The sequence below is a fragment of the Plutella xylostella genome, chromosome 30 (genome assembly GCF_932276165.1).
Source record: "Plutella xylostella chromosome 30, ilPluXylo3.1, whole genome shotgun sequence".
Classification (NCBI taxonomy): domain Eukaryota; kingdom Metazoa; phylum Arthropoda; class Insecta; order Lepidoptera; family Plutellidae; genus Plutella; species Plutella xylostella.
The window spans coordinates 5,081,522-5,108,434 of NC_064010.1; the positions used below are offsets into that span (position 1 = coordinate 5,081,522).

The 26,913-nt window shown below is 39.4% G+C and overlaps 2 protein-coding genes across 2 annotated transcripts in view; one reads left to right on the top strand and one right to left on the bottom strand.

Annotated features, from left to right (window-relative positions):
• The window catches only part of LOC105387880 (probable multidrug resistance-associated protein lethal(2)03659), a 42,223-nt gene extending 21,708 nt beyond the window's left edge, over positions 1-20,515 (top strand). Inside the window, exons 12-34 of the mRNA XM_048632034.1 lie at positions 28-157; positions 537-646; positions 983-1,108; positions 2,720-2,851; positions 3,679-3,775; positions 4,993-5,143; positions 5,349-5,422; positions 5,749-5,914; positions 6,322-6,448; positions 6,860-7,010; positions 7,395-7,504; positions 8,124-8,250; positions 8,947-9,056; positions 9,832-9,943; positions 10,649-10,809; positions 11,134-11,192; positions 11,616-11,802; positions 12,607-12,779; positions 17,146-17,262; positions 17,638-17,719; positions 18,476-18,558; positions 18,981-19,071; positions 19,961-20,515. Coding sequence (XP_048487991.1) covers positions 28-157; positions 537-646; positions 983-1,108; positions 2,720-2,851; positions 3,679-3,775; positions 4,993-5,143; positions 5,349-5,422; positions 5,749-5,914; positions 6,322-6,448; positions 6,860-7,010; positions 7,395-7,504; positions 8,124-8,250; positions 8,947-9,056; positions 9,832-9,943; positions 10,649-10,809; positions 11,134-11,192; positions 11,616-11,802; positions 12,607-12,779; positions 17,146-17,262; positions 17,638-17,719; positions 18,476-18,558; positions 18,981-19,071; positions 19,961-19,996 — 2,712 coding nt within the window. The 3' untranslated portion in view covers positions 19,997-20,515. The remainder of the gene's footprint in view (positions 1-27; positions 158-536; positions 647-982; positions 1,109-2,719; positions 2,852-3,678; positions 3,776-4,992; positions 5,144-5,348; positions 5,423-5,748; positions 5,915-6,321; positions 6,449-6,859; positions 7,011-7,394; positions 7,505-8,123; positions 8,251-8,946; positions 9,057-9,831; positions 9,944-10,648; positions 10,810-11,133; positions 11,193-11,615; positions 11,803-12,606; positions 12,780-17,145; positions 17,263-17,637; positions 17,720-18,475; positions 18,559-18,980; positions 19,072-19,960) is intronic.
• Positions 20,516-20,759: 244 nt separating this feature from the next.
• Positions 20,760-26,913, bottom strand: part of LOC105390367 (acetyl-CoA carboxylase) — an 85,097-nt gene continuing 78,943 nt past the window's right edge. Inside the window, exons 52-58 of the mRNA XM_048632033.1 lie at positions 26,387-26,502; positions 26,005-26,097; positions 24,483-24,577; positions 24,012-24,077; positions 23,566-23,742; positions 22,829-22,969; positions 20,760-22,599 (exon numbers count right to left, since the gene is read on the bottom strand). Of these exons, the coding sequence (XP_048487990.1) occupies positions 22,540-22,599; positions 22,829-22,969; positions 23,566-23,742; positions 24,012-24,077; positions 24,483-24,577; positions 26,005-26,097; positions 26,387-26,502 (748 nt within the window). The 3' untranslated portion in view covers positions 20,760-22,539. The remainder of the gene's footprint in view (positions 22,600-22,828; positions 22,970-23,565; positions 23,743-24,011; positions 24,078-24,482; positions 24,578-26,004; positions 26,098-26,386; positions 26,503-26,913) is intronic.

Below are 26,913 nucleotides of genomic sequence, written 5' to 3' on the forward strand. Positions count from 1 at the left end.
AACTTCCCATATGCCCCCCCAAAACAGGTCCGTCAAAACATCCTATTCGGTCTGGAGCTGGACCTGAGAAGATACAAGCAAGTAGTACGGTGTTGCCAGCTAAAGAGTGACTTGGACACGCTGTCTCATGGCGACGCCACAAGAGTGGGCGAGAGAGGTAATATAAAAAGTCAGTTTTTTTATCTCAGATACTGAATCGACAGATTCTGAACGGTTCACCAACAGTCGATTGTCCCGCCAAGAGAACGATACGTCACTTAATCGCGGGACAATCGACTGTGCATGTTTGTTACTTATCTTTACGCCAAACAGCTGAACCGATTCTAATGAAATTTAGTATGGAGTTAGCTGACACCCTGGATTAACACATAGGCTACTTCTTATCTCGGAATTCCCACGGGATTTTTTTTATGGTGAAGCGAACCTCGCGGGAACAGCTAGTACAGTAAGGGGCAGAGAAACCTGACCCCACTCAGAAGCATCAGGGTCAGGTTTCTCTGCAAGTGACCGTACTATATAATTTTTTTTGTCCCCAGGTATTTCCCTATCAGGAGGACAGAGGGCGCGCGTGGCGCTCGCTCGCTGCGTCTACAAGAAGGCCGATGTGTATCTGTTAGATGATCCACTGGCTGCTGTGGATGCTAAGGTAACCTACATCTTCATCATCAGCACTTCTTATTATTTAAGTTAGCTTGACGATAATAAGTAGAGCTGGGCTGGTAGAGTAAGAGAAATCGGAGATTGAAATACTACATTTGTTTTTTTTTATTAAAAAAATACCCCTTATAGTGAAAAGTCACGACTATCACGAGACCAAAAAAGGTTATATGATAGAAGCAATGTTTAAAATTTTTAAGGCAATTTTCAAAAGTCGGCATAAAATAGAAGGAGGCAGGCGGTAATGATAAATACATTCTGATCAAATCGGTACATAATACTTTCTGATCAAATCCACCTAACCTCACTTTTTATCCATCAATAGGTAGCCCAAGCCATCTACACAGACTGCATCCGCGGGTTCCTACGAGACAAGGCCGTGGTACTGGTGACGCATCACGTGCAGTACGCACAACGGGCTCATAATGTGTGCGTCATGAGGGAAGGCAGTGTGAGTTTCTAATATTAAGAATAGCGCCATCTAGCGAATGAATGTGGAACTGAAATAGTTGCGATGTTGTTCGTTAGATGGCGCTGTAAGTATTTTTCTTATGTAGTGTAGAAATTATGCAAAATTCTCTCAGCAACGTGACAGAAATCTTCGACACGGTGATCGCTTGTGCCAGCAAAGTTTTAAAACCGCTTTGTTAAGCAAGAGCTTCCTAAATCTAGCCCCAAATGTTTATAATAAACTGCCAAGCGACCTCAAAGCTTATAAACTACCATTATTTAAAAGTAAATTAAAACAATTGCTAGTAAACAAATGTTATTATAAATTGACAGATTTCTTAAATGACAATATTTAATAATAGACTAGAATTATATAATGGACAACATTTCATTTTCTTTACCCTATATTTTTATTAGTTATTCGGAAAGTTTATAGAAAATAAGTGGACCCGTATTTTTTTATTTTGTATATACATAAATTTTTGCATGTTATTTTTAACTTTAAAGTTAATTATTTTAAAACCGGAAGTGACGTCACATATTAGGCTCAATTTTTATTTTTGTCTATTGCCTGAGTCTCGAAAAAAAACATAAATGACACTGACAAGTGACATTTAAACTTTGTTTACATGCCAACCAACAAATGGGTCATTTTCAAATGACCTTGATATTTCTGATGATGGAAAGTAGGTACTTATCATGTAAAAAAATAAGCAGAAGCATTTTTTCAGCTGTGTTGGCGGTGGCATGCTCTGGGACATATTATATAGAGGTCATCTCTTAATAATAAATAAAAAAAATAGACAGAAAGTGTTAGAACAGAATTAATGAAAATGACCCAAATAAACAACAACGTCACGATAAAACGTCAACGTCAATCAAAAATGAAAGTAACAGTTACTTTGTTTTTAAATCTATAGGCTTTGATCATCAAAATGCATCGCACCTGATGCATGACGTCATCAGCACTTTTTTACTATTTCATGATTTTCTCGAAAATGATACATCCAAAAAATACAAAAACATTTTTTTTGTGGCCTTTAGAGCTAAATCTCGAAATGGTTTTCGATTTATAGCAGCTTTGGTTTTTTGAAATGTTGTCCATTGATTATTAAATTACAAGTAAATATATTTCAATAATGACTATAAATTATATTTAAAAAAATTATTGACATTGACTACGATTATATAATTTTATTTTTTTGACATACTGCATGTACTTACAACTTTTATGGATTGATTTTTTGATATTGTTAAATGCATGTGCATGTTTGTGTTTGCACTTTAAGTTTTCAAAAATAGTTTTGTACGCCAGTTTATGGTAAAACATAGTGGAACAAATTTATATATTATACCTAATATCCTTCATGTAACTATACCTATGTTTAACAAACAAATAAATGATTTGATTTGATTTGATTTGATTTATGAAGAATAAGAATAACACAATCAAATAAGTGAATGCGGAATATTAGGTTGTAAGATGGCATTAGTATCGACGTGTCTATATCGCCGTGGTTTTTTACTATGACTTTAAAAAATATCATTATGTGTGTAAAATGGAAAGTGTTTATAGAGATAAATAAGTAATATCATGTTCCTATATTCACAGATAGTGGCTCAAGGCACTTACGACGAGCTGAAACACAAAGTGTCTGAGTTCGAGAAGCTGATAGAAATGGGAGAGAAGGACGAAGAAGATAAACAGAAGCAGAAGTCGGGCCTGGATGTCAGCGATAATGTTGTAAGTCATCTTGCAGAAGTTATTAATGTACAGGCAGCTGCATAAGTAGCTGTACACATTTGTACCTTGTCAATCAGAAACCGCCTATCCATTCATTGAAACATTGACGGTTCGTCATAGCTACTTATGTAGCTGACTCACGAGAAATTAAAAAGTTGCACTGACATATGGTAAATGAAATAAGCATCTGCCCGTAATCTTCTACTGCTGGACATAAGCCTCTCCCAAAGAGGGCCACAATACTCAGTCCTCGGCCTTCCTCATCCAGCCACTACCGGCTTCCTGTCTTAGGTCTTTGTTCCAGCGTTTTAAAGGTCTAAAACTACATGACTTAACATGACCCACGCTAAACTTATCTCAAATCATCGGCACAGCATATACACCTTACAAATGCAGGACATAATTGTATGTAAAATAATATTATCTTTAATTATGAATTCTCACAAATATTTCTTTAATTTTATAGGGTCTAAAACCATCGAGTCTACCAAGATCTGAAAGTTATCGACAGGAAATGTCTAATGTTAGTTTTAGTCATAATTTCCCTATTATATGGGTAGTTTTAATGTCTCTGTAGATTTCACAAACGATCTTCGTATTGCGTTTATTAGGATTTTCGAATAAAAAGTAGCCGCAGTGATAATTATTGATAATGTTAAGAGTTTTTTTTTTAAATCGATATACGACCTAACTACTGATTTAGTTTTGGAACCTACAATAAAACTGTTCCCCTTTATAATGTTTTAGCAGTTTATGGTATTTAATAATAAGATTATAATGTATTTTTTTGTTTTACATAAATGACTTAATAATTTGTAATTTCCCAGGAGCACCAGCGCATGCGCAGCCAGCGCTCCATGTCGGAGGTGTCCCAACTATCCTTCAACCTGGACCTGGATAACAACTTGAGTCCTGACTACCAAGGTACGCTATATTTAGGTCATAACTCATAACTAAGACCCGAAATGTCCACCAACCCGCACTTGGCCAGCGTGGTGGACTAGGCCTAAAACCCTTCCTTCATTGGAAGGAGACCCGTGCCCCAGCAGTGGGGACGTGATGGGTCGTAGTTAATACTCGAAATAGAATTGGCCCACAAATAACTCTGTATTGAATGAGGGAACAAATGAGAGAATAGGTATATTAATGATCGAATGAATGCATGTACGGTCAGGGGCAAAAAAGCTGATTCCGTTCTCACAGTAACATTGCTTCTGAGAGGGGTTAGGTTTCTCTGCCCCTGACCGTACATTCATTCATCCATTTACTTTCGAATGATGGCCTATGAATGCACCAATTGATGTATCTACTGTACTTTACATACGCACACTGCCACACTGGGCTGTCAGCGACAGACGCTATTTTACTGACCAATCCCTTTACCACCGAGAAGAAAGATAAGAGAAGAGTGGTAACATTTCTTGTCACATTTATTGTGTACTAGCTGGATGGATTGTATTAATTGAATTTGGCTATGTTGTAATTTGATACTTGTAGGCTTAGTTTTAGGTATAAGTAAATTTATAAACTGCATGTTTTTAGTAGGAATTTAATGTTATTTAAGTTACAGGTAGGCTTAAATAAATAAATAAATAAATAAGCTGTTCCCGCGCGCTTCGCTTCGCCTTAAAAAGTTTTCCCGTGGGAATTCCGGGATAAAAAGTAGCCTATGTTCTTTCCTAGGGTCTAGACAGTATGTATACCAAATTTCATTCAAATCCGTTCAGTAGTTTTGGCGTGAAAGAGTAACAGACAGACAGACAGACAGACAGACAGACACAGTTACTTTCGCATTTGTAATATTAGTTAGGATTAGGATGTAAGAAAGAGGAACATATAAAACGTTTTATCCATCGAAGTAGAAAAAAGGCGGAAGGAAGCTAGCTGACTAAAAACTGAAACACCCTAAGTAAGTCGATTTCATTGTTACGACGAGCCCGGCACACACACATTCACACTCAAAGTAAGTCCACCATGCTAGTCCACTGGTGGGTGGATAGATGAGCTAAATCTTGATATGTAGGTTTCCTCACGATGTTTTCCTTCACCGATGATTTGTTGTGTAATTATGTAAGAAAGAGGAACAAATATACGCTTTCTCCATCTATCTATCTTATCACTAACCCCCCTCCTATCTCCAGGCGAGGCCCAACAACGCGGTTCCGTCTCCCGAAGCGTCTACGCGTCCTACATGTGGAGCGGCGGCGGTCCTATCTCCATACTGGCGCTGTTAGCTCTGATGTTGCTGGCTCAAGTGTTCTATTCCTCCACTGACGTGTGGCTGAAAGACTGGTGAGTTTAGAAGTTCCAGGGGTTGAAGATAGATGGCGCTGTTTCGCGTTTTGGCTGTTTTGATGAAACTATGAGTCACCAAAAACCCTGTGCCATGGAAATGAAAACCAATAGATGACAATAAACATTCATCGCCATTGACTCATCGTCGAATTTCTTATAGTTTATTAAAAATATAATAATAATATTGTTAATTTGTCCACAGGGTCAACTTGGAAGAGGCGAACAGTGCGGCGAATGTGTTGCATTCTGTGGCGAATACTACATTACCACCTCCAGGTAAATACATAAAAAATCTAAAATATTTATTTACTTATTCATAACATGTACTGCCTGTTATAGGGTGAATCTTCTAGGTTTAACGTAAAAAAATTATACGTTTCTTGTATTATCACTCTATTAGGTTTCTTGATCTCAATAGTTTCTTAATATTATAACTCAAACTTTTACGGTCTTACCACAAAATCTAGGGACACGTAAAACAGATATTTCGTTCTTATGCATTTGTCAAATATCATGTCAAAATCGCTCTAAACCTGTATTTTTTGTTTGTGATAGTTTATACTACTTGAAGCTTGCTTACAACGGTCTTACTCCTCTTCCAGCGTTCGAGTCTCTCCCAGGCAACTACTGGGGGTTAACGCGAGAGCAGTGCGTCTACATATACGGGAGTCTCATCCTGATCTGTATATTCTTCACTTGGAACAAGCTCGTGTTGTTCTACAACACTTGCATTCGGGCTTCGATCAATCTGCATAATAATATGTTTAAGTAAGTATTATTTCATTATGTGTTCTTTATTATGTATTTAATAGAGCAGTATTGCCAATAAAATGGCGTTGTGAAAAGGATAATTATAGTTTACTAGCGTTCTATGCATATTAAAATTCAATGTTGTGTGTGTTGATTTATAAATGGCGTTATTCTGAGAGCTATTGCTATTCGTCTTTAAAGGGTTCCTCGTGGGAATTTAGGGCTAAAAAGAAGCCTAAAACACAAAGGGTAGTGATAAATATTTTTTAAAGTGGTGCATTCGTTTCGGTGCTATTCAAATGCATAAATCAATGATCTGTGTAACTCTTTAAGATTAGTAGCTCTAGATTGTACCCTATAATGACATTAAATGTGTCCTCGTGAGTAGGTTTCCTTTTTTCTAATAAAAAACTGTTCACCCGCAGAGGAGTAACCAGTGCCCCGATGTGGTTCTTCAACCACAACCCCACGGGGCGAGTGCTGAACCGTTTTTCAAAAGACATGGGCCAAGTGGACACCCTGCTGCCGGTCGCACTCGTCGACTGCATGGGCGTAAGTGTCTTTTTGTGGTGTTATACGTTTTACTTATGTCTGTTATCTGTGCAACAACATTTATATTGAATGACCATGCCTGACCTAGGCCCTAGACTATTGGTAGTGGCTGGATGAGAAAGGCTGACGACAGTGTTGTGGCGCTCCTTATCAGAGACTTATATCCAGCAATAAACGTTAATTTGCAAGTTATGTAGAAATGAAATAAAATAGGACCCAATAGCTTTCCTTGGGGGACACCGTCTTTTATTACACATGAGCCCTTGCTGTTTAAACTTGTTTTCGACCTAATACTATAACTATGTTATACCAGTCAAATAGATAGCCAACGCCGAAAAAAAATTAGCTTAGTTGTAATGTATGTTACTGGGGTCTAATATATTTAATTTATTTTGATGATGTTGTCCACAGTTTTTTCTAGAAGTGGTGGCGATATTAGTGGTGGTGTGCATAGTGAACTGGTGGCTGCTGCTGCCGACTGCCTTCGTGGCATGTCTGCTGTATCTACTGCGGGACGTGTTCCTTCATACGAGCCGGGAGTTGAAGAGGATCGAGGCCATTGGTGAGTACGGTTAAAGTTCTAAGTTTAATTAAAGTTCATAGTAACCATTTGATTAAGAATTTGATCAAAATATTTTTCTGGTTAGCAATACTTTGATGCGCTGTTAAATGTATTAAGCTAGTCTATTCCATTTAGGAGTAATTTAGTGATATTGTAACTGAAACCTTTTCATTGCTAGTGAAGGTATTATGGGAAATAATACTTCATTACAAGGCAAATACCAACCGGTGCTTGGTTTTGGGAGGATTTTACTTGAAAATCATCATCAGTCGTCGCAGTTTAGAAGCAAGAAAGCAATTTTCCTCGGGTTTGAAAACAGCCCTTTCAAGCAATTCTCCCGTACTTTCAGAGCACGAATGATGAGATAATATTTGTAATTTTCAGCGCGAAGTCAGTCGCTGAACCACGCGGCGGCGACCGTCAACGGGTTAACCACCATCCGCTCCGCCGGCCACCAGCAGCGGACGCTGGCGCAGGAGTTTGACAAACTACAGGTACCGAATGGTATAGCTATGCTATATAGCTAGCTATATATATAGCACGCTTTGTTTACGGTATCACCGGTACGGTGTAAACCAAATCACGCCAAAAAATTGTTAAACGTTAGGAAACTACTTTATCGACATTGAAATATGCCACCTTGTTACGCCCGCTTTAACTAAATACTTCATAATCAATGATTTCAAAAGGATAGATGCGTCGTCAAAACATTTTGTCTAAAGAAAATGTCACCATCGCGCTGGCCCTTATTCAAAGAAATTATGACAGCTATATGAGATTTTAGGGCCAACGTGAAGGTGCCATTTTTTTCAGCGGTTGGGCCCGTTCTTACGCTAGTAATATAATATATAAGTCAATGTTCACAATGTAGTGCGTGAAGATGGCATTGCAGTCAACATACTCAGCCATTTTGTGGCGTTCACATTAGGGGCACATAATGCGTTTTGATTTTGCACTGTGGGGCCTACAAACTTACTTTTCGATCGATAATTATTAAAATAAACTGACGAGCAATAAAAAATTGCTCATGTCATTGAAGTTCCATATGTCACGGAAAACTTTTCATTGAATATAGTTTAAATAGATAGTAAATCAAACTATTCGTTTCCCCAGGACCTCCACTCCTCATCCTGGAGCCTGGTGCTCGTCACGAACAGAGCCTTCGGCTTCTGGATGGACATGGCGTGCTGCGCGTACCTCGCTGTTGTGGGCTACAGCTTCCTGCTGTTTCTAGCTGGAGGTGGGTTACTGATAATTTTCCACCTTTCATACACACACATATTCATTTATCTCCAGTTACCTGAACGAGTTTCATTACAAGGACAACAAAAAATCGTCTAAATAACAGCACTTGTTAACGGAAAGATCACTGATAAAATTTACTTCGCTCGGGTTCTTACTGGAGATAAGGTATCTCTATGTAATTGTATGTACAAATGTACATTTCTCAATGTTTCTAACATCAGAAGTGGGGCAAGATTCCTGCAAGTGATGATAATCTTCGTAGGTCATTTTAGATTGGATATAGCTTCCTGCTGTTTAATACATAATATATGCATAGTTACAATTAATACTTGTCTGAAATAATACTTGCGTGCAGGGCGATCCCGCGTGCGTGATCAAAACCTCATGCTGTTAAAAACAGCCTACCTCTGATCCAATATTACACCACTTCTTTTTATGTTATTAATAAATAGAAAGTGTGATGAATGAAAATCCTAACTAATATTATAAATGCGAAAGTAACTGTGTCTGTTTGTTACTCTTTCACGCCAAAACTACTGAACGGATTTGAATGAAATTTGGTATACATATGGTCTAGACCCTGAGAAAGAACATAGGCTACTTTTTATCCCGGAATTCCCACAAGAAAACTTTTTAAGGCGAAGCGAAGCTCGCGGGAACAGCTAGTAATATTATAATTTCTTTCCACCAGGAGCGCAAGGGGGCAACGTGGGCCTGGCCATCACGCAGGTGCTGGGGCTGGTGGGCATGTGCCAGTACGGCATGAGACAGACGGCCGAGGTCGAGAACCAGATGACCTCCGTGAGTAGAGACGAGTGTGTAATGTGCATGAGTGAATTTTGAGACAGACGCGAGGGTTTCGGCGGCTGAATACTGTTACGTATGGAATTTAAAGCGCTCCTTTATTGAGGTAAGGCTGTTTCCATTCATGCGCCAGACGCCCGAGCGAGAGAACCAGATGACCTCCGTGAGTGCAGACGAGTGTGAAATGTGCAAGACTGATTTTTCGCAAATTTACAGCTGAATACTGTTACGTATGGGATTTAAAGCGCTCCGTTATTGAGGTAAGTTTGTTTTTAACTAATCCCCGCTTCACGGGTTCGTTATCGACGTCTATAATCTTTAGCGCCGTTTTTATCGCGAATGGTGAAATAGTGACATTTATCGACGTCCTGTCTTTGCGGCACGGGTCCATTCGTTCCATCGACGTCGATAAACTCGTTAAATGTGCGTTTTAAAACCCATCTCCGTATTTATTTATAAACGTGACGTAATCTGAAGAAACCTTCATTAAAAACGCGTTCACATTCGAGAATGTAACGCCAGCAAGAAAATTATAATAAGTCCCAAATAAAATAATAAGTAAGTGCACTGTAGTCATTCAAAACTCCGCGTTGTTCTATGTTCAAAAACGACGATTAGGCTCGCGAACTATATCGTGACTATATCGTACAAATATACAGCGAAAAGCGGGTAACTTGCTTGCGAGTCTCCTCTGACTACCTCTTCGGGGATTACAGTCGTGGGCATAATTATTTATGTATATAAAATCTTAACAATCACATTTCACACGCAGGTGGAGAGAATATTAGAGTACACGAATCTACCAGCAGAGGGGCCCATGGAGCCCGACCCGCAGCTGAAGACCAGCCATCCCGATGTGGACCTCGACAAGTGGCCGAGTAAAGGTAAATGATTCTACCAATTACAAATTCTCTTGCAAAATGCTAGTTTATAAGTAACTAGCTGTGCCCACGAGCTTCGCTTCGCCTTAAAAAGTTTTCCCGTGGGAATCCCGGGATAAAAAGTAGCCTATGTTCTTTCTCAGGGTCTAGACTATGTGTATACCAAATTTCATGCAAATCCGTCCAGTAGTTTTGGCGTAAAAGAGTAACAGACAGACAGACAGACACAGTTACTTTCGCATTTATAATATTAGTTAGGATGCTAGAATAATATAGTGGCCAAAACTCCTGGTCTTGGAAAGTTATAGATCTGATCCAGTGGCGTGCTTTGGGAGAGGCCTACGATCAGTAGTGGACTGCTATAGGCTACTGAAGATTATGAAGAAAAAAAAGCAGGCAGAATGTAGGAGTCAAGATAAACATATCTTATTACGTTATCACCTACATGGTTTTTATAAAGAGTGTTGTGAAATGGGAGATTATAGTAAGGCGAAAGAGGTTAGCTCGAGTCAAGGGCAAAATATTTTGAACAACTAGTGTTCTTAAAATTTTGAAAAATCGGCTATTTAAAATTTTCTGTGACCGTTTATCTCTTATAAAAAAGATAAACCGGTAGATTGTGCTGTATAAATGAAAGTGAAAGATCATACTTAAAAGAATCTTAGAAGGTTTCATATTTTTATATTTAAACAATTTTTCTCCCAACAGGCGAGATAGTATTCGAAGACGTGTACCTAGAGTACGAATCTCCACCTAAACAGGCTGGCAATAAGGACGAGAGTCCCAAGGACGAGCTAGCCAAGAGCGTGCCGGACCAGCCTAACTACGCCATCAAAGGAGTCAGTTTTAAGATACAACCTGCTGAGAAGGTGAGGATAGTTTTGTTATACAGGGTGTTGGTAAAGTGAGACCAAAATATTTTCTTCATTGTAATGTTGTTCAGATTGAATCCCAAGTCACTCTTTTACGGCTACACATACTCGTACATACAGTTCTAAAATTATCACTGACATTAAGTTTTATTCAATCGCCGGCCTTGTTTAGACGTTCAGTGTCAAAGAGTCAGTGTAATAAATTTTGATAAACAAGGAAAAGTGTTGCGTAAAACTTCTTACCATAAAATATTTATTTTGGACATATTTACGGTTGACACTAACCCGCTCTATAAAAATATATATATTTATTTGTTTCAGGTGGCAGTAGTTGGTAGAACCGGAGCCGGCAAGAGTTCTCTTATAGCGGCGCTATTTAGGTAATAATACAGACCATACTTCTTTTGCACATAACAGAGTGTAGCAAGAGTCGCTGTTGTCGGATACGACGAAGAGAGGACATCATCATCATCTTTTGTTAGTATGGACGAGTTTGTCACTCCTTCAAGCAATAACTACTGATCTGATTTAGTTCTAATTTAGCATAATTACACCACCAACCTGACACCTTATTTCTATTTTTTTTATAACCTACGGGAAAACACATAAGCCCTGGTCATAGTCAATTTTATTCCAGAAACTCCCTCAGGAAAATTCTCTAAAGCCAAGGAAAACTCGCAGAAAAGCTAAAGCACGGTTAAAGACGGGCATTGCCCCTTTTATATTTATTGGTTATAGATGCAAAAGTCAACGCTTGATTTTCTCTATGCTTGCTTTTTACAAAGATAAATTTCTCTCCACAGACTAAGCAAGATATCCGGCAAGATCACAATAGACGGGCTGACAGCGGAGCAGGTCGGGCTGTCGCGCTGGCGCAGCGGCGTGGCCGCGCTGCCGCAGCGCCCCGCGCTGTTTGCGGCGTCTCTGAGGGATAACTTGGATCCTCATGGGGTTTATAGTGACGCGCAGATTTGGGAGAAGCTTAAGCAGGTCAGTTGTTCATCAAGCTTAAGTTCTTTTGTCCTCCTTTTATTCTGTTGCGACTTTAGATATTGTTCAGATCCCCTTATCTATAGCTCTAGTGTAAATGACACGCTAAGGGAAGATTGTCGCGTGGACCGCGCTGTTTCCCGCTTCACTGAGGGATAATCTAGACCCGCATGGAGTTTACAGCGATGCGCATATCTGGGAGAAACTTAAACAGGTAAGTTTGTATGACAGATTCGGATACGTCATAGTCTTCGTGGAAGGAGCACATTACGCATGGATAAGCGGAGCCAATATCTGCTAAGAATCTGGCATGTGTCCGTAACTCGTATCAAAAATATATTTCTCAATATATTGTAGCAATAACTTGCCGATGTAAGCTGCATTTCCAATTGGCAAACTACTTATTACTATGCGCGCTATTAAACGGGATCCCATTGGTTTAAAAAAAAAGTTTTTATTCATGTAGAAATAGAAATATAATTGAAACAGTAATCACAATCACACAAAATAGTCAATCAATTTGGAAAATGACTGACTGGTGCTTCTAATCATGGCCTCCAGGCCCGGTGATATTGATATGCGATGTCAGCAAATCTATATACAATGTGGGGATGTAACAGCTCATAACACGTCAAATTGCGTAGCCAGAGCGTAAAACTAGCAAACTGTGCTTACAGCATTCGGCATAGAACCGCATACGCTTTTAACAACAGTTTGCCTGCTAGAGGCGCAGCCTAATTCTGATCAATCTCGTATGTTTTCTCTACCAAGTGATTTTAAATATATACCTTTTCCTGCCACCAGGTGGAGCTAAGCGACATGGTGTCCAAGCTGCCCGGCGGCCTGGCCACGAACGTGGGCGACGCGGGCGGCGGCGTGTCCGCGGGGCAGCGCCAGCTGGTGTGCCTGGCGCGCGCGGCGCTGCGCGGGGCCAGCGCTCTCGTGCTGGACGAGGCCACCGCTAATGTGGACCATGAGTGAGTGTGAAGTGTGTTGAGATGAGTTTTGGAGGTGTTTTAGGTGCGCTCTATAAGCAATTGGTTTTTGAGTGCGATAATAAGCGAAAAAGAGCATTTTCCAGGTGTCTATATAGGTGGTGTCTAAAATGGCGTCGATGAGATGGATTCTGGAAGGTTTTCTATAGTGGTGTCTATAATTGGAAGGGTTATCATTGGGTTTAATGAGTGAATAGTGCATTTTCCAGGTGTCTATATAGGCGGTGTCTAAAAATGCCGGCGTTATAGTGTAATTATTGCGATAATAAGCGAAAAACGCATATTTTAGTGGGCTTTCTTCAAAATGACACATTTCACATTTAGATACTAGTGAAATAGAGGTGTATATAGACAGCTATACATAGCATATAGTGGGCGACGCGAATGTGGACCATGAGTGAGTGTGAAGTGTGTTGAGATGAGTTTTGGAGGTGTTTTAGGTGCGCTCTATAAGCAATTGGTTTTTGAGTGCGATAATAAGCGAAAAAGAGCATTTTCCAGGTGTCTATATAGGTGGTGTCTAAAATGGCGTCGATGAGATGGATTCTGGAAGGTTTTCTATAGTGGTGTCTATAATTGGAAGGGTTATCATTGGGTTTAATGAGTGAATAGTGCATTTTCCAGGTGTCTATATAGGCGGTGTCTATAAATGGCGTCGTTATGGTGTAATTATTGCGAAAATTGACGAAAAGCGCATTTTTCATATTGACACGTTTCACATACATACTAGTGCATGCGTTCATAGGTAGTGTCATAAAACAGCTGTCTTGAGACACCATTAGCTATAGGTGTCTATAGACAGCTGGGGGGACAGGGGGGGAGGCAGCTGGTGTGCGTGGCGCGCGCGGGCGCGTCCATGAGTGAGTGTGAAGTGTGTTGAGATGAGTTTTGGAGGTGTTTTAGGTGCGCTCTATAAGCAATTGGTTTTTGAGTGCGATAATAAGCGAAAAAGAGCATTTTCCAGGTGTCTATATAGGTGGTGTCTATAAATGGCGTCGTTATGGTGTAATTATTGCGAAAATTGACGAAAAGCGCATTTTTCATATTGACACGTTTCACATACATACTAGTGCATGCGTTCATAGGTAGTGTCATAAAACAGCTGTCTTGAGACACCATTAGCTATAGGTGTCTATAGACAGCTGGGGGGACAGGGGGGGAGGCAGCTGGTGTGCGTGGCGCGCGCGGGCGCGTCCATGAGTGAGTGTGAAGTGTGTTGAGATGAGTTTTGGAGGTGTTTTAGGTGCGCTCTATAAGCAATTGGTTTTTGAGTGCGATAATAAGCGAAAAAGAGCATTTTCCAGGTGTACATATAGGTGGTGTCTATAATGGCGTCGATGAGATGGATTCTGGAAGGTTTTCTATAGTGGTGTCTATAATTGGAAGGGTTATCATTGGGTTTAATGAGTGAATAGTGCATTTTCCAGGTGTCTATATAGGCGGTGTCTATAAATGGCGTCGTTATGGTGTAATTATTGCGAAAATTGACGAAAAGCGCATTTTTCATATTGACACGTTTCACATACATACTAGTGCATGCGTTCATAGGTAGTGTCATAAAACAGCTGTCTTGAGACACCATTAGCTATAGGTGTCTATAGACAGCTGGGGGGACAGGGGGGGAGGCAGCTGGTGTGCGTGGCGCGCGCGGGCGCGTCCATGAGTGAGTGTGAAGTGTGTTGAGATGAGTTTTGGAGGTGTTTTAGGTGCGCTCTATAAGCAATTGGTTTTTGAGTGCGATAATAAGCGAAAAAGAGCATTTTCCAGGTGTACATATAGGTGGTGTCTATAATTGAAAGGGTAATCATTGGGTTATTGAAAGAAAAGCGCTTTTTCTAAATGGTGTCTAAAGACAGCTATCTATAGATTGATGTTCTAATAGTAGCGGGACAATTTTTCTTATAATCAGCTGGTGTGCCTGGCGCGCGCGGCGCTGCGCGGCGCCGGCGCTTTCGTGCTGGACGAGGCCACCGCTAATGTGGACCATGAGTGAGTGTGAAGTGTGATGAGATGAATTTAGGAGGTGTTTTTTAGTAGATCGCGCTTTTTACTGCTGTTTTTAGGTGGTGTCTATAAATGTATAGGGTAATAATGAGTGAAAAGCGCATTTCCTAGGTGTCTATATAGGTGGTGTCTATAAGCGGCGTCGTTCGGTGTTTTCTATAATGGTATATATGATAGAAAGGATAACCATTACGATAATAAGCGAAAAAGCGCATTTTTCTAGGTGTCTATAGAGGTGGTGTCTAAAAATGGCGGCGTTATAGTGTAGTTATTGCGATATTAAACTAAAAACGCGTTCTTCACATTGACACTTTTCACATTGATACCATACGTTCATAAGTAGTGTATATGTCGCAGCCGGATCGTATAACCCGACGTATTACATGACGGCTAGCCGCATTACAAGACAGGGCCGCTTTGTAATGCGGCGGATCAACGTTTAGCCGTATTGAATACGGCTGAATGAAAATGCGCCGGATTGTATTCGACATCATACGTCATTCAATACGGCTGGCCGTTGTGTAATACGGCGAGAGATTAGCCGCCGCTTTGAAAGATTTTAGTTTAGATTTTTAACACTCGTGGCGCTGCTTAACATAACAACAATAATGGCGTTGGATACAGATATTTGATGATGATTAAAACGAAGAAATCGTGTTAAATATGCTAGTAAACAGTACTTCAAGAACAATTTTCACGTGAAATTAAATAATTTCTATTCCGACCAATGCGGGTACAGTGAAAAACGTACAAATGATATAACGCACATCAACTAAAGTGACCATGGATTCTGCTGGTCGGCGGATTTCCAGATAATACTACTGGGTCAAAAAATATAAATGTGGCCGGCAAAGGTTATTTGATCTTGAGGAGACTGCGACGAGGCAAACGTAGTGTGGGACGCCCTCAGGCTAGATGGGGTGACGAATTGCGAAACGTGGCTGGTTATGATTGGATGTGGAATGCTGTAGATCGCATCCATTGGTGTGCTTTGGGAGAGGCCTACGTCCAGAAGTGATGTTGATGATGAAGAATAATAATTCCAAAGATCCTACAATCCGAGTAGTGCCCATTAACAGTATTTTGATACTTTAATGGAAGTCCATATGATAGATTTACTCTATTACGATTACAAAAATCCTTCACCTGTAATGTCATGCTTAGTATGGACATGGTTACCCTACAATTCAGTAGTAGTACGATGCGGCTAAACGTGGGCCGCCGTATTGAAGAACGTATTGAAATGACAATGCGGCTAAACGTTGATCTGGCCCATTACAAAGCGGCCCTGTGTTTATAATACGGCCAGCCGTAATGTAATACGGCGGATTATACGATCCGGCTGCAACATATATAGACAGCTAGCTACACCTAAATAGCTACTGTAACATCAGCTGGTGTGCCTGGCGCGCGCGGCGCTGCGCGGGGCCAGCGCTCTGGTGCTGGACGAGGCTACAGCTAATGTGGATCATGAGTGAGTGCGATAAGTGAGGGGTGGATTTTGGGTTTCTTAGGGGTGTTTTAGGTGGTGTCTATAATTGAAACGGCAATCATTGCGATAATAAGCACATGGTGTCTAGAATAGAAACGGATAGTAAACGAAAAGCGCATTTTCTATAAATGGCGTTATTAATCGTTATTTTTCATAATGACACATTTCACAAAGTCACTATTGAATGCGCTCATACATAAGTAGTGTCTCATAAATGACTTCGTTATTGTGTAATTATAGGGATTTGACATTTTAATCATAATTCAAATCTACTCATTTCATACTGAAACTGGTGAATGAATGCTTATAGCTAAGCACCATGGTCCCCCATCCCCCAAGTTGTCCATATCACAACTTCTTTTCTGCAACTTACCTTACGTACCTACCTATGTACGTACATCTTTATATTTTTCTATCTTACCCTGAAATATGACAATGTTCAAAACGTGTAATGTGCAATCATGAAAATCAAAATCATGAGTAAAATGTTTAACAATTCCAAATCCATACCCTCAGAACGGACGCGCACATCTAGCACACGATCCGCACGCGGTTCGCGGCCGCCACCGTGCTCGTTATTGTCATTATTGAAATGTTGACCAATAAGCGCATTTATCATTGTGATCATTTTTCAAAATGACATGTATTTCACATTTATGTCAGTGAATAAGTGAAGCGCTTTGGACTCTCCCTCCAAGTTATCCTTACGTATATTACGACCTGTAACTTTAAATCTTCCTAATTTATTTTTTGTTTTTTAATATCTTGCCCTTATTTATTTAACATACCATTATAATATTACTCTCCGAACGTGCTATGTGCCACACTAAATTTCCAAATCCATTTCCGCAGAACGGACGCGCACATCCAGCACACGATCCGCACGCGCTTCGCCTCCGCCACCGTGCTCGCCATCGCGCACCGACTCAACACCGTCATGGACTACGACAGAGTCATCGTCATGGACAAGTTAGTATCTTTTTCTTCCTAGCCTTTTCCTGGGCTAGTAGCACGGTACGCAAGACGTGCATCGCGCAGCCTCAAGAGCGAGCGCGACGGACGACTTTTGTCACGTTTTAAATGCGCCTCGTACTAGACTATTAGCCCTTTTTATTTAGGGTCGGCTTTGTGCGTCATGTCACGAAATTTTACCCTATCTTCTCTGATATCCTCATTCACTCCACTCTCTTGGTCTTCCTCTCTTACGCCTTCCTTCACGTCACATTTCAAACACTTTCTTTGTAATATAATGTTCTTAAAATTATTATAGTGTTTTGCGCTAGTAGTCTAGAAATTAATATTGCCGTCTATACTAAAGATATAATAAAATTATTTTGGTTTCAGGGGTCGCATCGTGGAGTCGGGACATCCGTACGAGTTGCTGAATAAGGGACAGCGACACTCGACTTTATTGAGCAAGAGTGAGGTATGTGATAATACTATGTTGTTTTTTGAAACAATATGAAAATGATAAACGTTGCTTAAGTAATGGAAAGAGTATTGGCAGACGCACAAATAGGGCAAGATAGCCAGTCCGCCATTTTCATATGGTTTCTTTATTAGCTGGCGGAATACTTGTAAATGGACATTTTATAGGTCTATCAACTTCTGTTTTTCAATCATAAGGAATACACTTAAAGCGTAAAGCGTCCGTAGTCGAGCGGGCCTCAGTGATCGTAACTGATCGCTGAGGTTAAGCAACAACTGACACGGTCAGCCATTGGATGGGTGACCAATTTCAAGTGGTGCTTTTCTGGACGCTTCCGTGCTTCGGACGGCACGTTAAGCCGTGGGTCCCGGTTGCTGCTTCGGCAGCAGTCGTTAAGCCTAGTCAGAGGCCTTCGGGCGGCTTGAAAACATCTGACAGTCGGGTAGCCCACTTACCCGGCAACTCTCTCAGCACAAGCTTGCTTGTGTTGGGGTCCACCAACCCGCACTTGGCCAGCGTGGTGGACTAGGCCTAAACCCTTCCTTCACTGGAAGGAGACCCGTGCCCCAGCAGTGGGGACGTAATGGGTCGTGATGATGATAGACTTGAATTTTTACTTTAAGAACTACTGTATACCTTGTTTCTGGTGAATAAATGAATTCTATTCTATTCTATTCTATTCTATTCTATTCTATTCCACGGAAAGCCATCTTATTTAAATATTTTCAATAGCTCATAATGATTACATTGCAGGCCCCGCTCGCTACGCCGGAGAGCTTCGCCGACAACGAGACCGTGGTGCTGGGCCGCGACCGGGTCAGGACCTACAGCTCCAGGTACGTTACTAAAGAAAACAACAACGATGACTCAAATACAGAATCATGTGGAAATGCCAAAAATAGTGCATTGGGGGAACAATTATTATTTGTATTTTATGTTTGTTACATGGTACGTCCTATTCTTCTTCAGGGAATGAAAATATGATATCTCATGTTTTAAAAGCATTTAGCTTACACAAAAAAGCAAAAATAGGGAAATTAATTCGTGTTTCAGTAATTTTGGGCATAGTTGTACAGGATGGTGTCGGAAACAATATACTCAAGGTACTGATGAATGGTGGGGAGCTAGGCGTAGGGGGGGCAATAAGGTCCATTTTTATAAAAATCGTTCTATATTTTATTTTGTAAACGGTGTCTCCTTTACCTAGCTTTTTACTTACTATAGTTTGATAGTTATTTAAACATTCCTTCCCCAACAGATCGGAGGCGGATTCGGAGAACATCTTCAAGTCGCTGGTGGAGCAGACCGGCCGTGAGACCGCGGCATTGCTCTATGAGATGGCTGAAAAGGTAATAAATATATCCGTTTCTCTCTTGTGAGAACCTGGAAAAAATAGTAGTAACCTAACCTAACCAAAGTTAAAAACTCCCGAAATTCAACTCTAAAAGACGCATAACTTTTGAACGGCTAAGCCGATTTTGATTAAATATGAACACTCGGGGTAACATTACCTATGACCCAAAAAAAAACAAATAGGAAATCGGTTCAGCCGTTTGGGAGCTATGCTACCACAGACACGCAAAAACTTACAACACCTTAATATCTACCCAATGAATATTATAGCTGTTAAAAAAACTATAACTCCTTGGATACAGAGTCTAACTTATGACGAGACTGAAGACTTATTGGTTATTCAACAATAAACACGACTTAACAATCGTTTTATAATTAATAATAAACTAGGTAAATACAGGAATCCACATCTTTAACTATTACACACCCTCTCACACACACTCACACACTTACATATTTACACATCGAGAGGACTCACCACATACTTATTTTATTAATATATTTATAGGAATTAATTATTTAACTAGGTAATTAAGCTTAATCAAATCATGTTTATGTTCGTTACGTTTCTCTACTTTGCGTTAACAGATGTCTAATATTATTTAAGATTACTGAGGATAGAGGCGCTGAATGCTGAAATACAGGCCATAAACCTAGTTCAGCATCAGATGCTATGTTTATAACACATTCTTACATATTACTTTAGTATTAATCAACTAGTTAAGAATTTTGTGTAACAAACTAAACTGTTTATCAAATAAATATTTATTATTATTATTTATTATTATTACCTATTTTTGTCGGTGGTTTAATCGGTGGTTCCCTTCCATGTGGCACCACTACCAGCTGTCATAATTATTAATGTTGCATTATTTTACCTTACAGAGTTACAAGAAATTGCAAGAAAAGAAGAACACATAAACACTCAAATGAAACTAAATGTAGGTAAACTGCATTCCACTGAGGCTGTAAATTCATTTTTACAAACATTACATTACTAATGTAAAATGTGTAGTGATGTTTATTCATGAAATTATCAATTTATAGATCAATTATTATTCAATGAATTATTATTTGTTAATAGGTGCTAATAGATAAATTATTAGGTAAAAATTTACAACATTGTTTTTTTTGTTTTATGAAAACTTAAAATTGTGTACTTAGGAATGTATAATTTGTCTATGAGTTGTTTCATAGATGAACGTTACCAATACTTGGGTATTCCACGATCAGTATTCTAGTATTTTTTAAATTTAATTTTTACTACTTATTACGAATTTTTATTGTACTTACGGTTATTACTTAGTACTTTTTAATATAATTTTATATAAGATTCCATTGTGAACCGTCAATTTTTATACCAGGATGCCTTAAAGTTGTTGCCTGTATATTTTATAAGTTAAATTTATAATAAAAAGTAATTATATTTTGAAAATTTAACCAAATATTTTCATTGTTTACCCATCACCCTAACAATGTTGCATAAACTGGTTATTTTAATACAAATGTATTTTATTTTGATGAAACGTGGCTCAATTCAATCGAAATTATTATTTGTAGTTTCACATAATTCGCATATTTTCGCTCCTACGTGGTAACTGATACACATGCACACGTCAGACTTATAAAAAAACCTTTTTCCAATCTGCGGTCAAATATTTATAGGAAACATGAAACAGCTCGATATTTTAACAGCCAGTTTATTTCCATAATTTTTAAACAAAATAAATAATTAAAAAATCAACAGACACCATTATTACAAGCATACTTTATAAACCACATTTTAACCATTTTTACTAACATTCGCTACAACTTTACTGTTCTATTGTACATACATACAGAGTAGATAAAAACGATAAAACTTTGGTTGAGTTCATTGTCAGAAATGTCGATTTTGAAGTGCACCATTTGTGCTATACTTTCTAAAGTATGTTAGCCACTCGAGCTAGGTTTAAAACGGCATTCTTGACATAGGATGTAATTCTTTTATAAAATCTAGACATTGATGTGTTCCATCCGAAAAACCTCTTTCAGATTTGTCGGATGACATGTTTTAAATAAAAAATACACGCATGGCCTAAGAATTATAAAAACAAATCAACATTTGAGCAATAATTAAATACATTAACTAAACCCGACATTGCAAACTCTGTCATGACAATAAAATGGAACTCATTATGAAAACATACTTAATATTCGTAAAGGCAGTATACAAATAGTTTTGGCAAATTCATTACTAAATAAACATAAGGAGTATTCAAGCGAGCCATGGTATGTGCATTTCGAATATAAAAATAAAATAATAATTAATATGTTTTTTTTGTCTTTGAGACTAATAAAAAATGCCCTTTTTTACAAACATATCCCCAAACCACACTGTTTCAGATATACGAGACCCTGCATTATCACTCATTGCTTTTTAAATAACTGAATAAAATGAAACTATTTTCATCAACATAAACTCATCAAGTGTCCTTATTATTACAATTTTGTCATACCAACATCGTAGTCACTTCAAACTACGGTATATTTATATTGATTTCGGGACTGATAATGATAATAAAATGACATCATTGTACAAAAGGCTCTCCCATAAATTCATATTCGTTGATATAAATAAGAAAATCGAAAGATCTGACTTTTAATGTTAAAATGGCTACATTTTGTGACATAATTATGTTTTTAATTAAAAATATAATATAGCCTAACTACAGTGGACCCCAAAAATTATAAATAAATAATTATTCGACCCGCACCGGCCATGAGATTAAACCCACATATTTACTACATAATAAGTATATAACAGTATTTCTAATGACCGGTGCAAGCTATTAACTAAGGTATTCGCTATATACTAAATAAATATAGGTACATATCCATGCCCAGAAGCTATATATTGAGGAATGTTTTAATTTACAACAGGTTTTGTACGTTTACAGAAATCTATACAATAGTATGTGGTACCTTTTTAGTAAATGTAGGACAATCTAAAGATATTCAGATATCTTAGAACCTTTTACAAACCGATTCGAAAAACAATATATTTTAACTGAAATACAGTTTAAAAGTTTAAACTATCGGCTCATTTTTCTGTTTCATATTCTCGATTACAGGGCCTCGAGTGCGAGTTTTTTCACCTATCGAGAAGTGAAATCGAAACGCAAATTTGTATGGCGCGGGAGACACGTCGCCTAGCGGTAAGTAGCTGTACTAGCTCCGCGCCATACATTTTCGATTTCACTTCCCGATAGGTAAAAAAACTCGCACTCGAGGCACAGTTTATTTATATACTCACTTATTGCATAACAATTTTATCCAATAAATAGTGATTCGATCTACGATTATTCAGAAAATAATTCCCATATTTTTTTTGGTTCTATGAAAAATAAATACAACTCTGATGTACATAGAGTTGGTATATTTTCTCGCATTATGTAGTATCTATGTAACTAGTTGTCTGTGTGTTACATGTCGAGAGCTGATAGTTTCCTTATAAATTCGCTTCTCTGGGACGGCGTCAGTTCCTGGGGAAACATAAATAAATTAGATTATTTGACATACATGAATCAATAGAACATAGGTAATTATTACAAAAGATACTCAATGGAAAAACTATATTAGTATAATAAAATTGCCGCTAGGTGGCCGATTCAACAGATTGACCAATACAAGATCATTCAACAGTTAACCACGAGTTTCCACTAGTTGGCGCTGCCAATAGTTTTTATCAACCTACTATTTTTCCCCACTTACCATGACCAATTCGTTGACAGTATTCAGCACGTGGTCAGCCCGGATGGCGCGCAGGTTGCGGTTCAGCACGGACGCCTCGTCGGCGGCGGCGCGCGTCAGCCAATCGCAGACCGCCTCGTTGTCGTGCTCCCATTGGTGCGACTGTTGGAGGGGAGAAGGGGTTTAGATTATTTTATGCCAATATGATGCTACGTTTAAATAAATAACATAAAGCAGACATAATATTATTAACTTTATCCTTAGTGATAGTAAACTTGTAAACGATTCGATTTTGTATTTGTCGGGGGTTAATCTGTTTACTTTCACTGCTCGAGTCATCTTATTATCTTGTCAGGGAGTATGTTCGTTGTATACTATCAGGCGCTTCAGAAACTAACTTACCTTTGTAGCGACGTAGCTCCGAAACGGATGGACCGATTTTGATATGGATTCTTTTGCTGGATAGACGATTTAATAGCGCGTCATTCTATGTATTTTTCATCAAAATCAGTCAATCCATTCAAAAGTTATGTAGACGCAAGCGCTTGAGACACTAAACCTCCTTTTTAAGCGACGTAGCTCCGAAACGGATTGACCGATTTTGATGCGGGTTATTTTGCTGGATAGACAATTTAATGGAGCGTGTTTCTATATATTTTCCATCAAATCGCTCCATCCAATCAAAAGTTACCATCCCACTTCTGAAAACCCTAACCAAAAATCTCACGTTTTACCTCGACGATGTATTTCTTCCATACCTGTGTCTCGCCCATGTCCTCGGTGAACCAGCGGCGCAGCGTGGCGGCGGCGGCGCCCTGGTCCATGCCGGCGGGCTCGTGCGTGCGTTGCACCAGTCTCTCTTGCTCGTTCTGGAGGAGAAGGCGTTTGAGCCTCCAGTGGAGGAGGCGGCGGGACTCTCGCCATGGGATTATGTCCTGTTGGGGAATGAAGGGGTTATTTGAGAGCTGTATATCAAGGGTGGGTAATATGATTAGGCCTTAGATCGACTGTTCAGTGACGAAAACTGTGCACACCAATTATGTGCATAATCCTTGAAACTAAAGAGTTCAGAGAGCCTCTAGCTGGATTTTTGAATCGTTCCGAAGGTGAAAACTAAACGCGAATTTGTATGTGGATAGACAATAATTGAATACAATAAATAATAAAATATAAGTTATAGGAACTATTTAAGGAAGATACTTACGAATATGCAGCCCTTTTCCAACATTCTTTCGGCCGTGTCGTGTAGCTCAGCGAAGTGGACCGCCACCTATAATGAACACGTTTATTAAAAACAATCCATGGGAATTCCGTGATAAAAAAATAGAATGCCTATTGAAACAAATGACAGTAGGTCCTTTGTTAAGATAGGATTTAGAGCGTGTTTTCATCTTTCATTGGTCAAGTTGCATGATATCAAGAGACTGAAAATGACCTATTTTTTCCTAGTTCTTATGGAGTTTTGGTGTATTTATGTACTCATTGTATTACGAGTAAGTGAAATTGGTCAAGTAAAGTTTTCTAGTGCACGGTTGTATAATGCTCCGAAATAAAATCAGAATGTCAACATTCGCGAAAAAAAAACAGTTAACCATAGAAACTTTTGTTGGTCACGGAACTTTTTACTATGGAGAAATGTTTTTTTTTTCGCTAATTTTGCAATAAACCACATTACCTCTCTGTAGATGGGGCTGAGCTCCTTCTCCCTGGTCTTCCTGGCAGTCTCTGCAGCCAGGAGTTCCGCTTCCAGCTCACGTATTTTCGCCTCCGCTGTAATAAGATTACAACTATTAATATTGTGTAGGTATTTGCCTATGAAATTGCCGTTTTGTTGGCTGTTTTTAATATCGCGCGGATTTCATCAGGCACGCGGTACTGCCCCGCACACGTGACACTCGCAGCAAGTGTTATTTTCATACAAGTATTTATTGTAATATTTACGTGGAATACACACGCGGGATACGGGAAAATGGGGTGCGATCCCGCATGTTTGATGAAATCTGCACCATATTAAAAACGCCCTAAGTGAAAGTACTCATTTTCCATCCAGAATAAAAAGTCAAAGTTTCCACAAGGCAAAACCAATAAGGGGTTGTGCGTTTGTTTGTACAGTTTTCTCTGTATTATAGGTAAAGACATATTATAATGTCTAATTATTATCATGATATCAGGCAGGCATTCAGTTCAGACGAATAAAAAAAAGGTATTTGTTCATGATGCAATATTACTACATGAATTTGATTGTGCAAAAAGAAAGTATATATCTTTTATGCAAGGATAAAATGGTAGTGGAAGACATGCGATTCAACAAATATATAAATAAAAAACAAACGGTTTAATGCTGTCAAATATCTGCATTATAATAATTATATCCATCTGTAAAATTAGCTTTAAACCTAATTTAAACATTCTGGGGGAACACGAAAAAACATTCACAGGCAAATTTTCTGTCAGTTCACTGCAACTTCAAGACTCAAACGTGCGACGTAAAAATCTCGCACTTACTCACTCCCGTAGTAACCGGCTCAGCCGACGAGTTATCTAGAAGTATTGGGCGCAATGTACAGTCAGCTGCATAAGTAGCTGTACACTTTGTTATGCAGCTAGGTTGACAATGAACAAAAGTGTATAGCTACTTATGCAGCTGACCGTACAGTGAACTAAAGATATAAGACAGTAACCACCCGTATTGCTACCAGTTTGTAAGTCCAAGTCATCATCATCATCATCATCATCATCCAGTAATGGTTGACTTCTGATGATGGGCCTCTCCCAAGGAGCGCCGCAACACTCAGTCCTCGGCCTTCCCCATCCCACCACTTCTTCAAAGGTCATCAGTCCAGCGGGCCCTATGGCGTCCCACGCTGTGTATGTTCGTGGTCCTCACTCGAAAGCCTTCCCGAGTGACCTATCTTGTGTTCTCCTAACTGTTCTTTACTGACGCTATTCTGACTGGTCCTTTCACCCTCCCTCTCTGATCCCCGATGACTGAAGGTAAAGTACCTCTAGTTTATGACCGAGTTGTGAGTTACAGAGAGCTACATGTCACTATAATTATATCAAGTAGTTTTAGAAAACGGGTTACGTGGTCCTTTCACCACGATGACAAAGCCGAGATGCGTTCTAGTATTTGTCACCGACGCTATGAAGAAGATATTCATTATTATTTACTTATAATAATTTGTAAAGTTATTCACCTTGTTTGCCGACGTCGGTCTTGATGAGTACGTCGTCAATGGACCCTCTTCGGTCCAAGTTCTTGGAGATAACCTTCATTTGCTCCTTGAGTTCTGCAAGAAAACACCGATATGAATAATTTTAACAACATAAGTAGTTTTAAAGTTAAAACTCTAAGAATATACGCTGTACTTTCACCGAGTACAACTGTACTCATACTCTCTACAGACATACTAACGTCAAGTAACCTTGTACTCACACTCACACAGATGTAAATACTCCTATCAAGGATAGTATTCAGAGCCACTACTTTACTTATCACACTTCACATTATAATTACGCTGAGTGCATCGTCTCCAGCAGGTCCTCCTGCTTGTACTCACGTGAGTACACTGTACTCACCGGTGATCCTGGCGCTGAGCCGCATCAGCTCCTGGTCCATTCGGTGCATCGTCTTCAGCAGGTCCTTCTCCTTGTACTTCACCACCACGATGGCTTCCGGCTCCAGGACTCCGCCTCTGTTCAGATAAAAAATGAAATATTTTTTAGAAACAAAAAAATATTTTGTTATATTTTCTAGAGTGTTGTCATGTCGTGGCGGGTTTGGAGCCAGCCCATGTGCGAATCAGTAATATTGTCCACTCTAGTCGGAAGATAATTCGAGAGAAATCAACGCAGACTTGTGAATAGGTCGACTGGCAACCATACTGCCGATTCCCTGAGCTGTCATAAACACAGAACACAATGTAACCATGACGGCCATGGCACCCCAGACTCAAAGCCCCCCTGTCTCACCTGGCATCATTATCGGCATACATCTCCATCCTTGCACTATGCACGGAGGGGTCCACCACGGCCCAGGCCCCGCCCCGGAGCCCTTCACCAGGCGAGATGTAGACCAGCACAGGGGTAAATAACTATCCTACTAA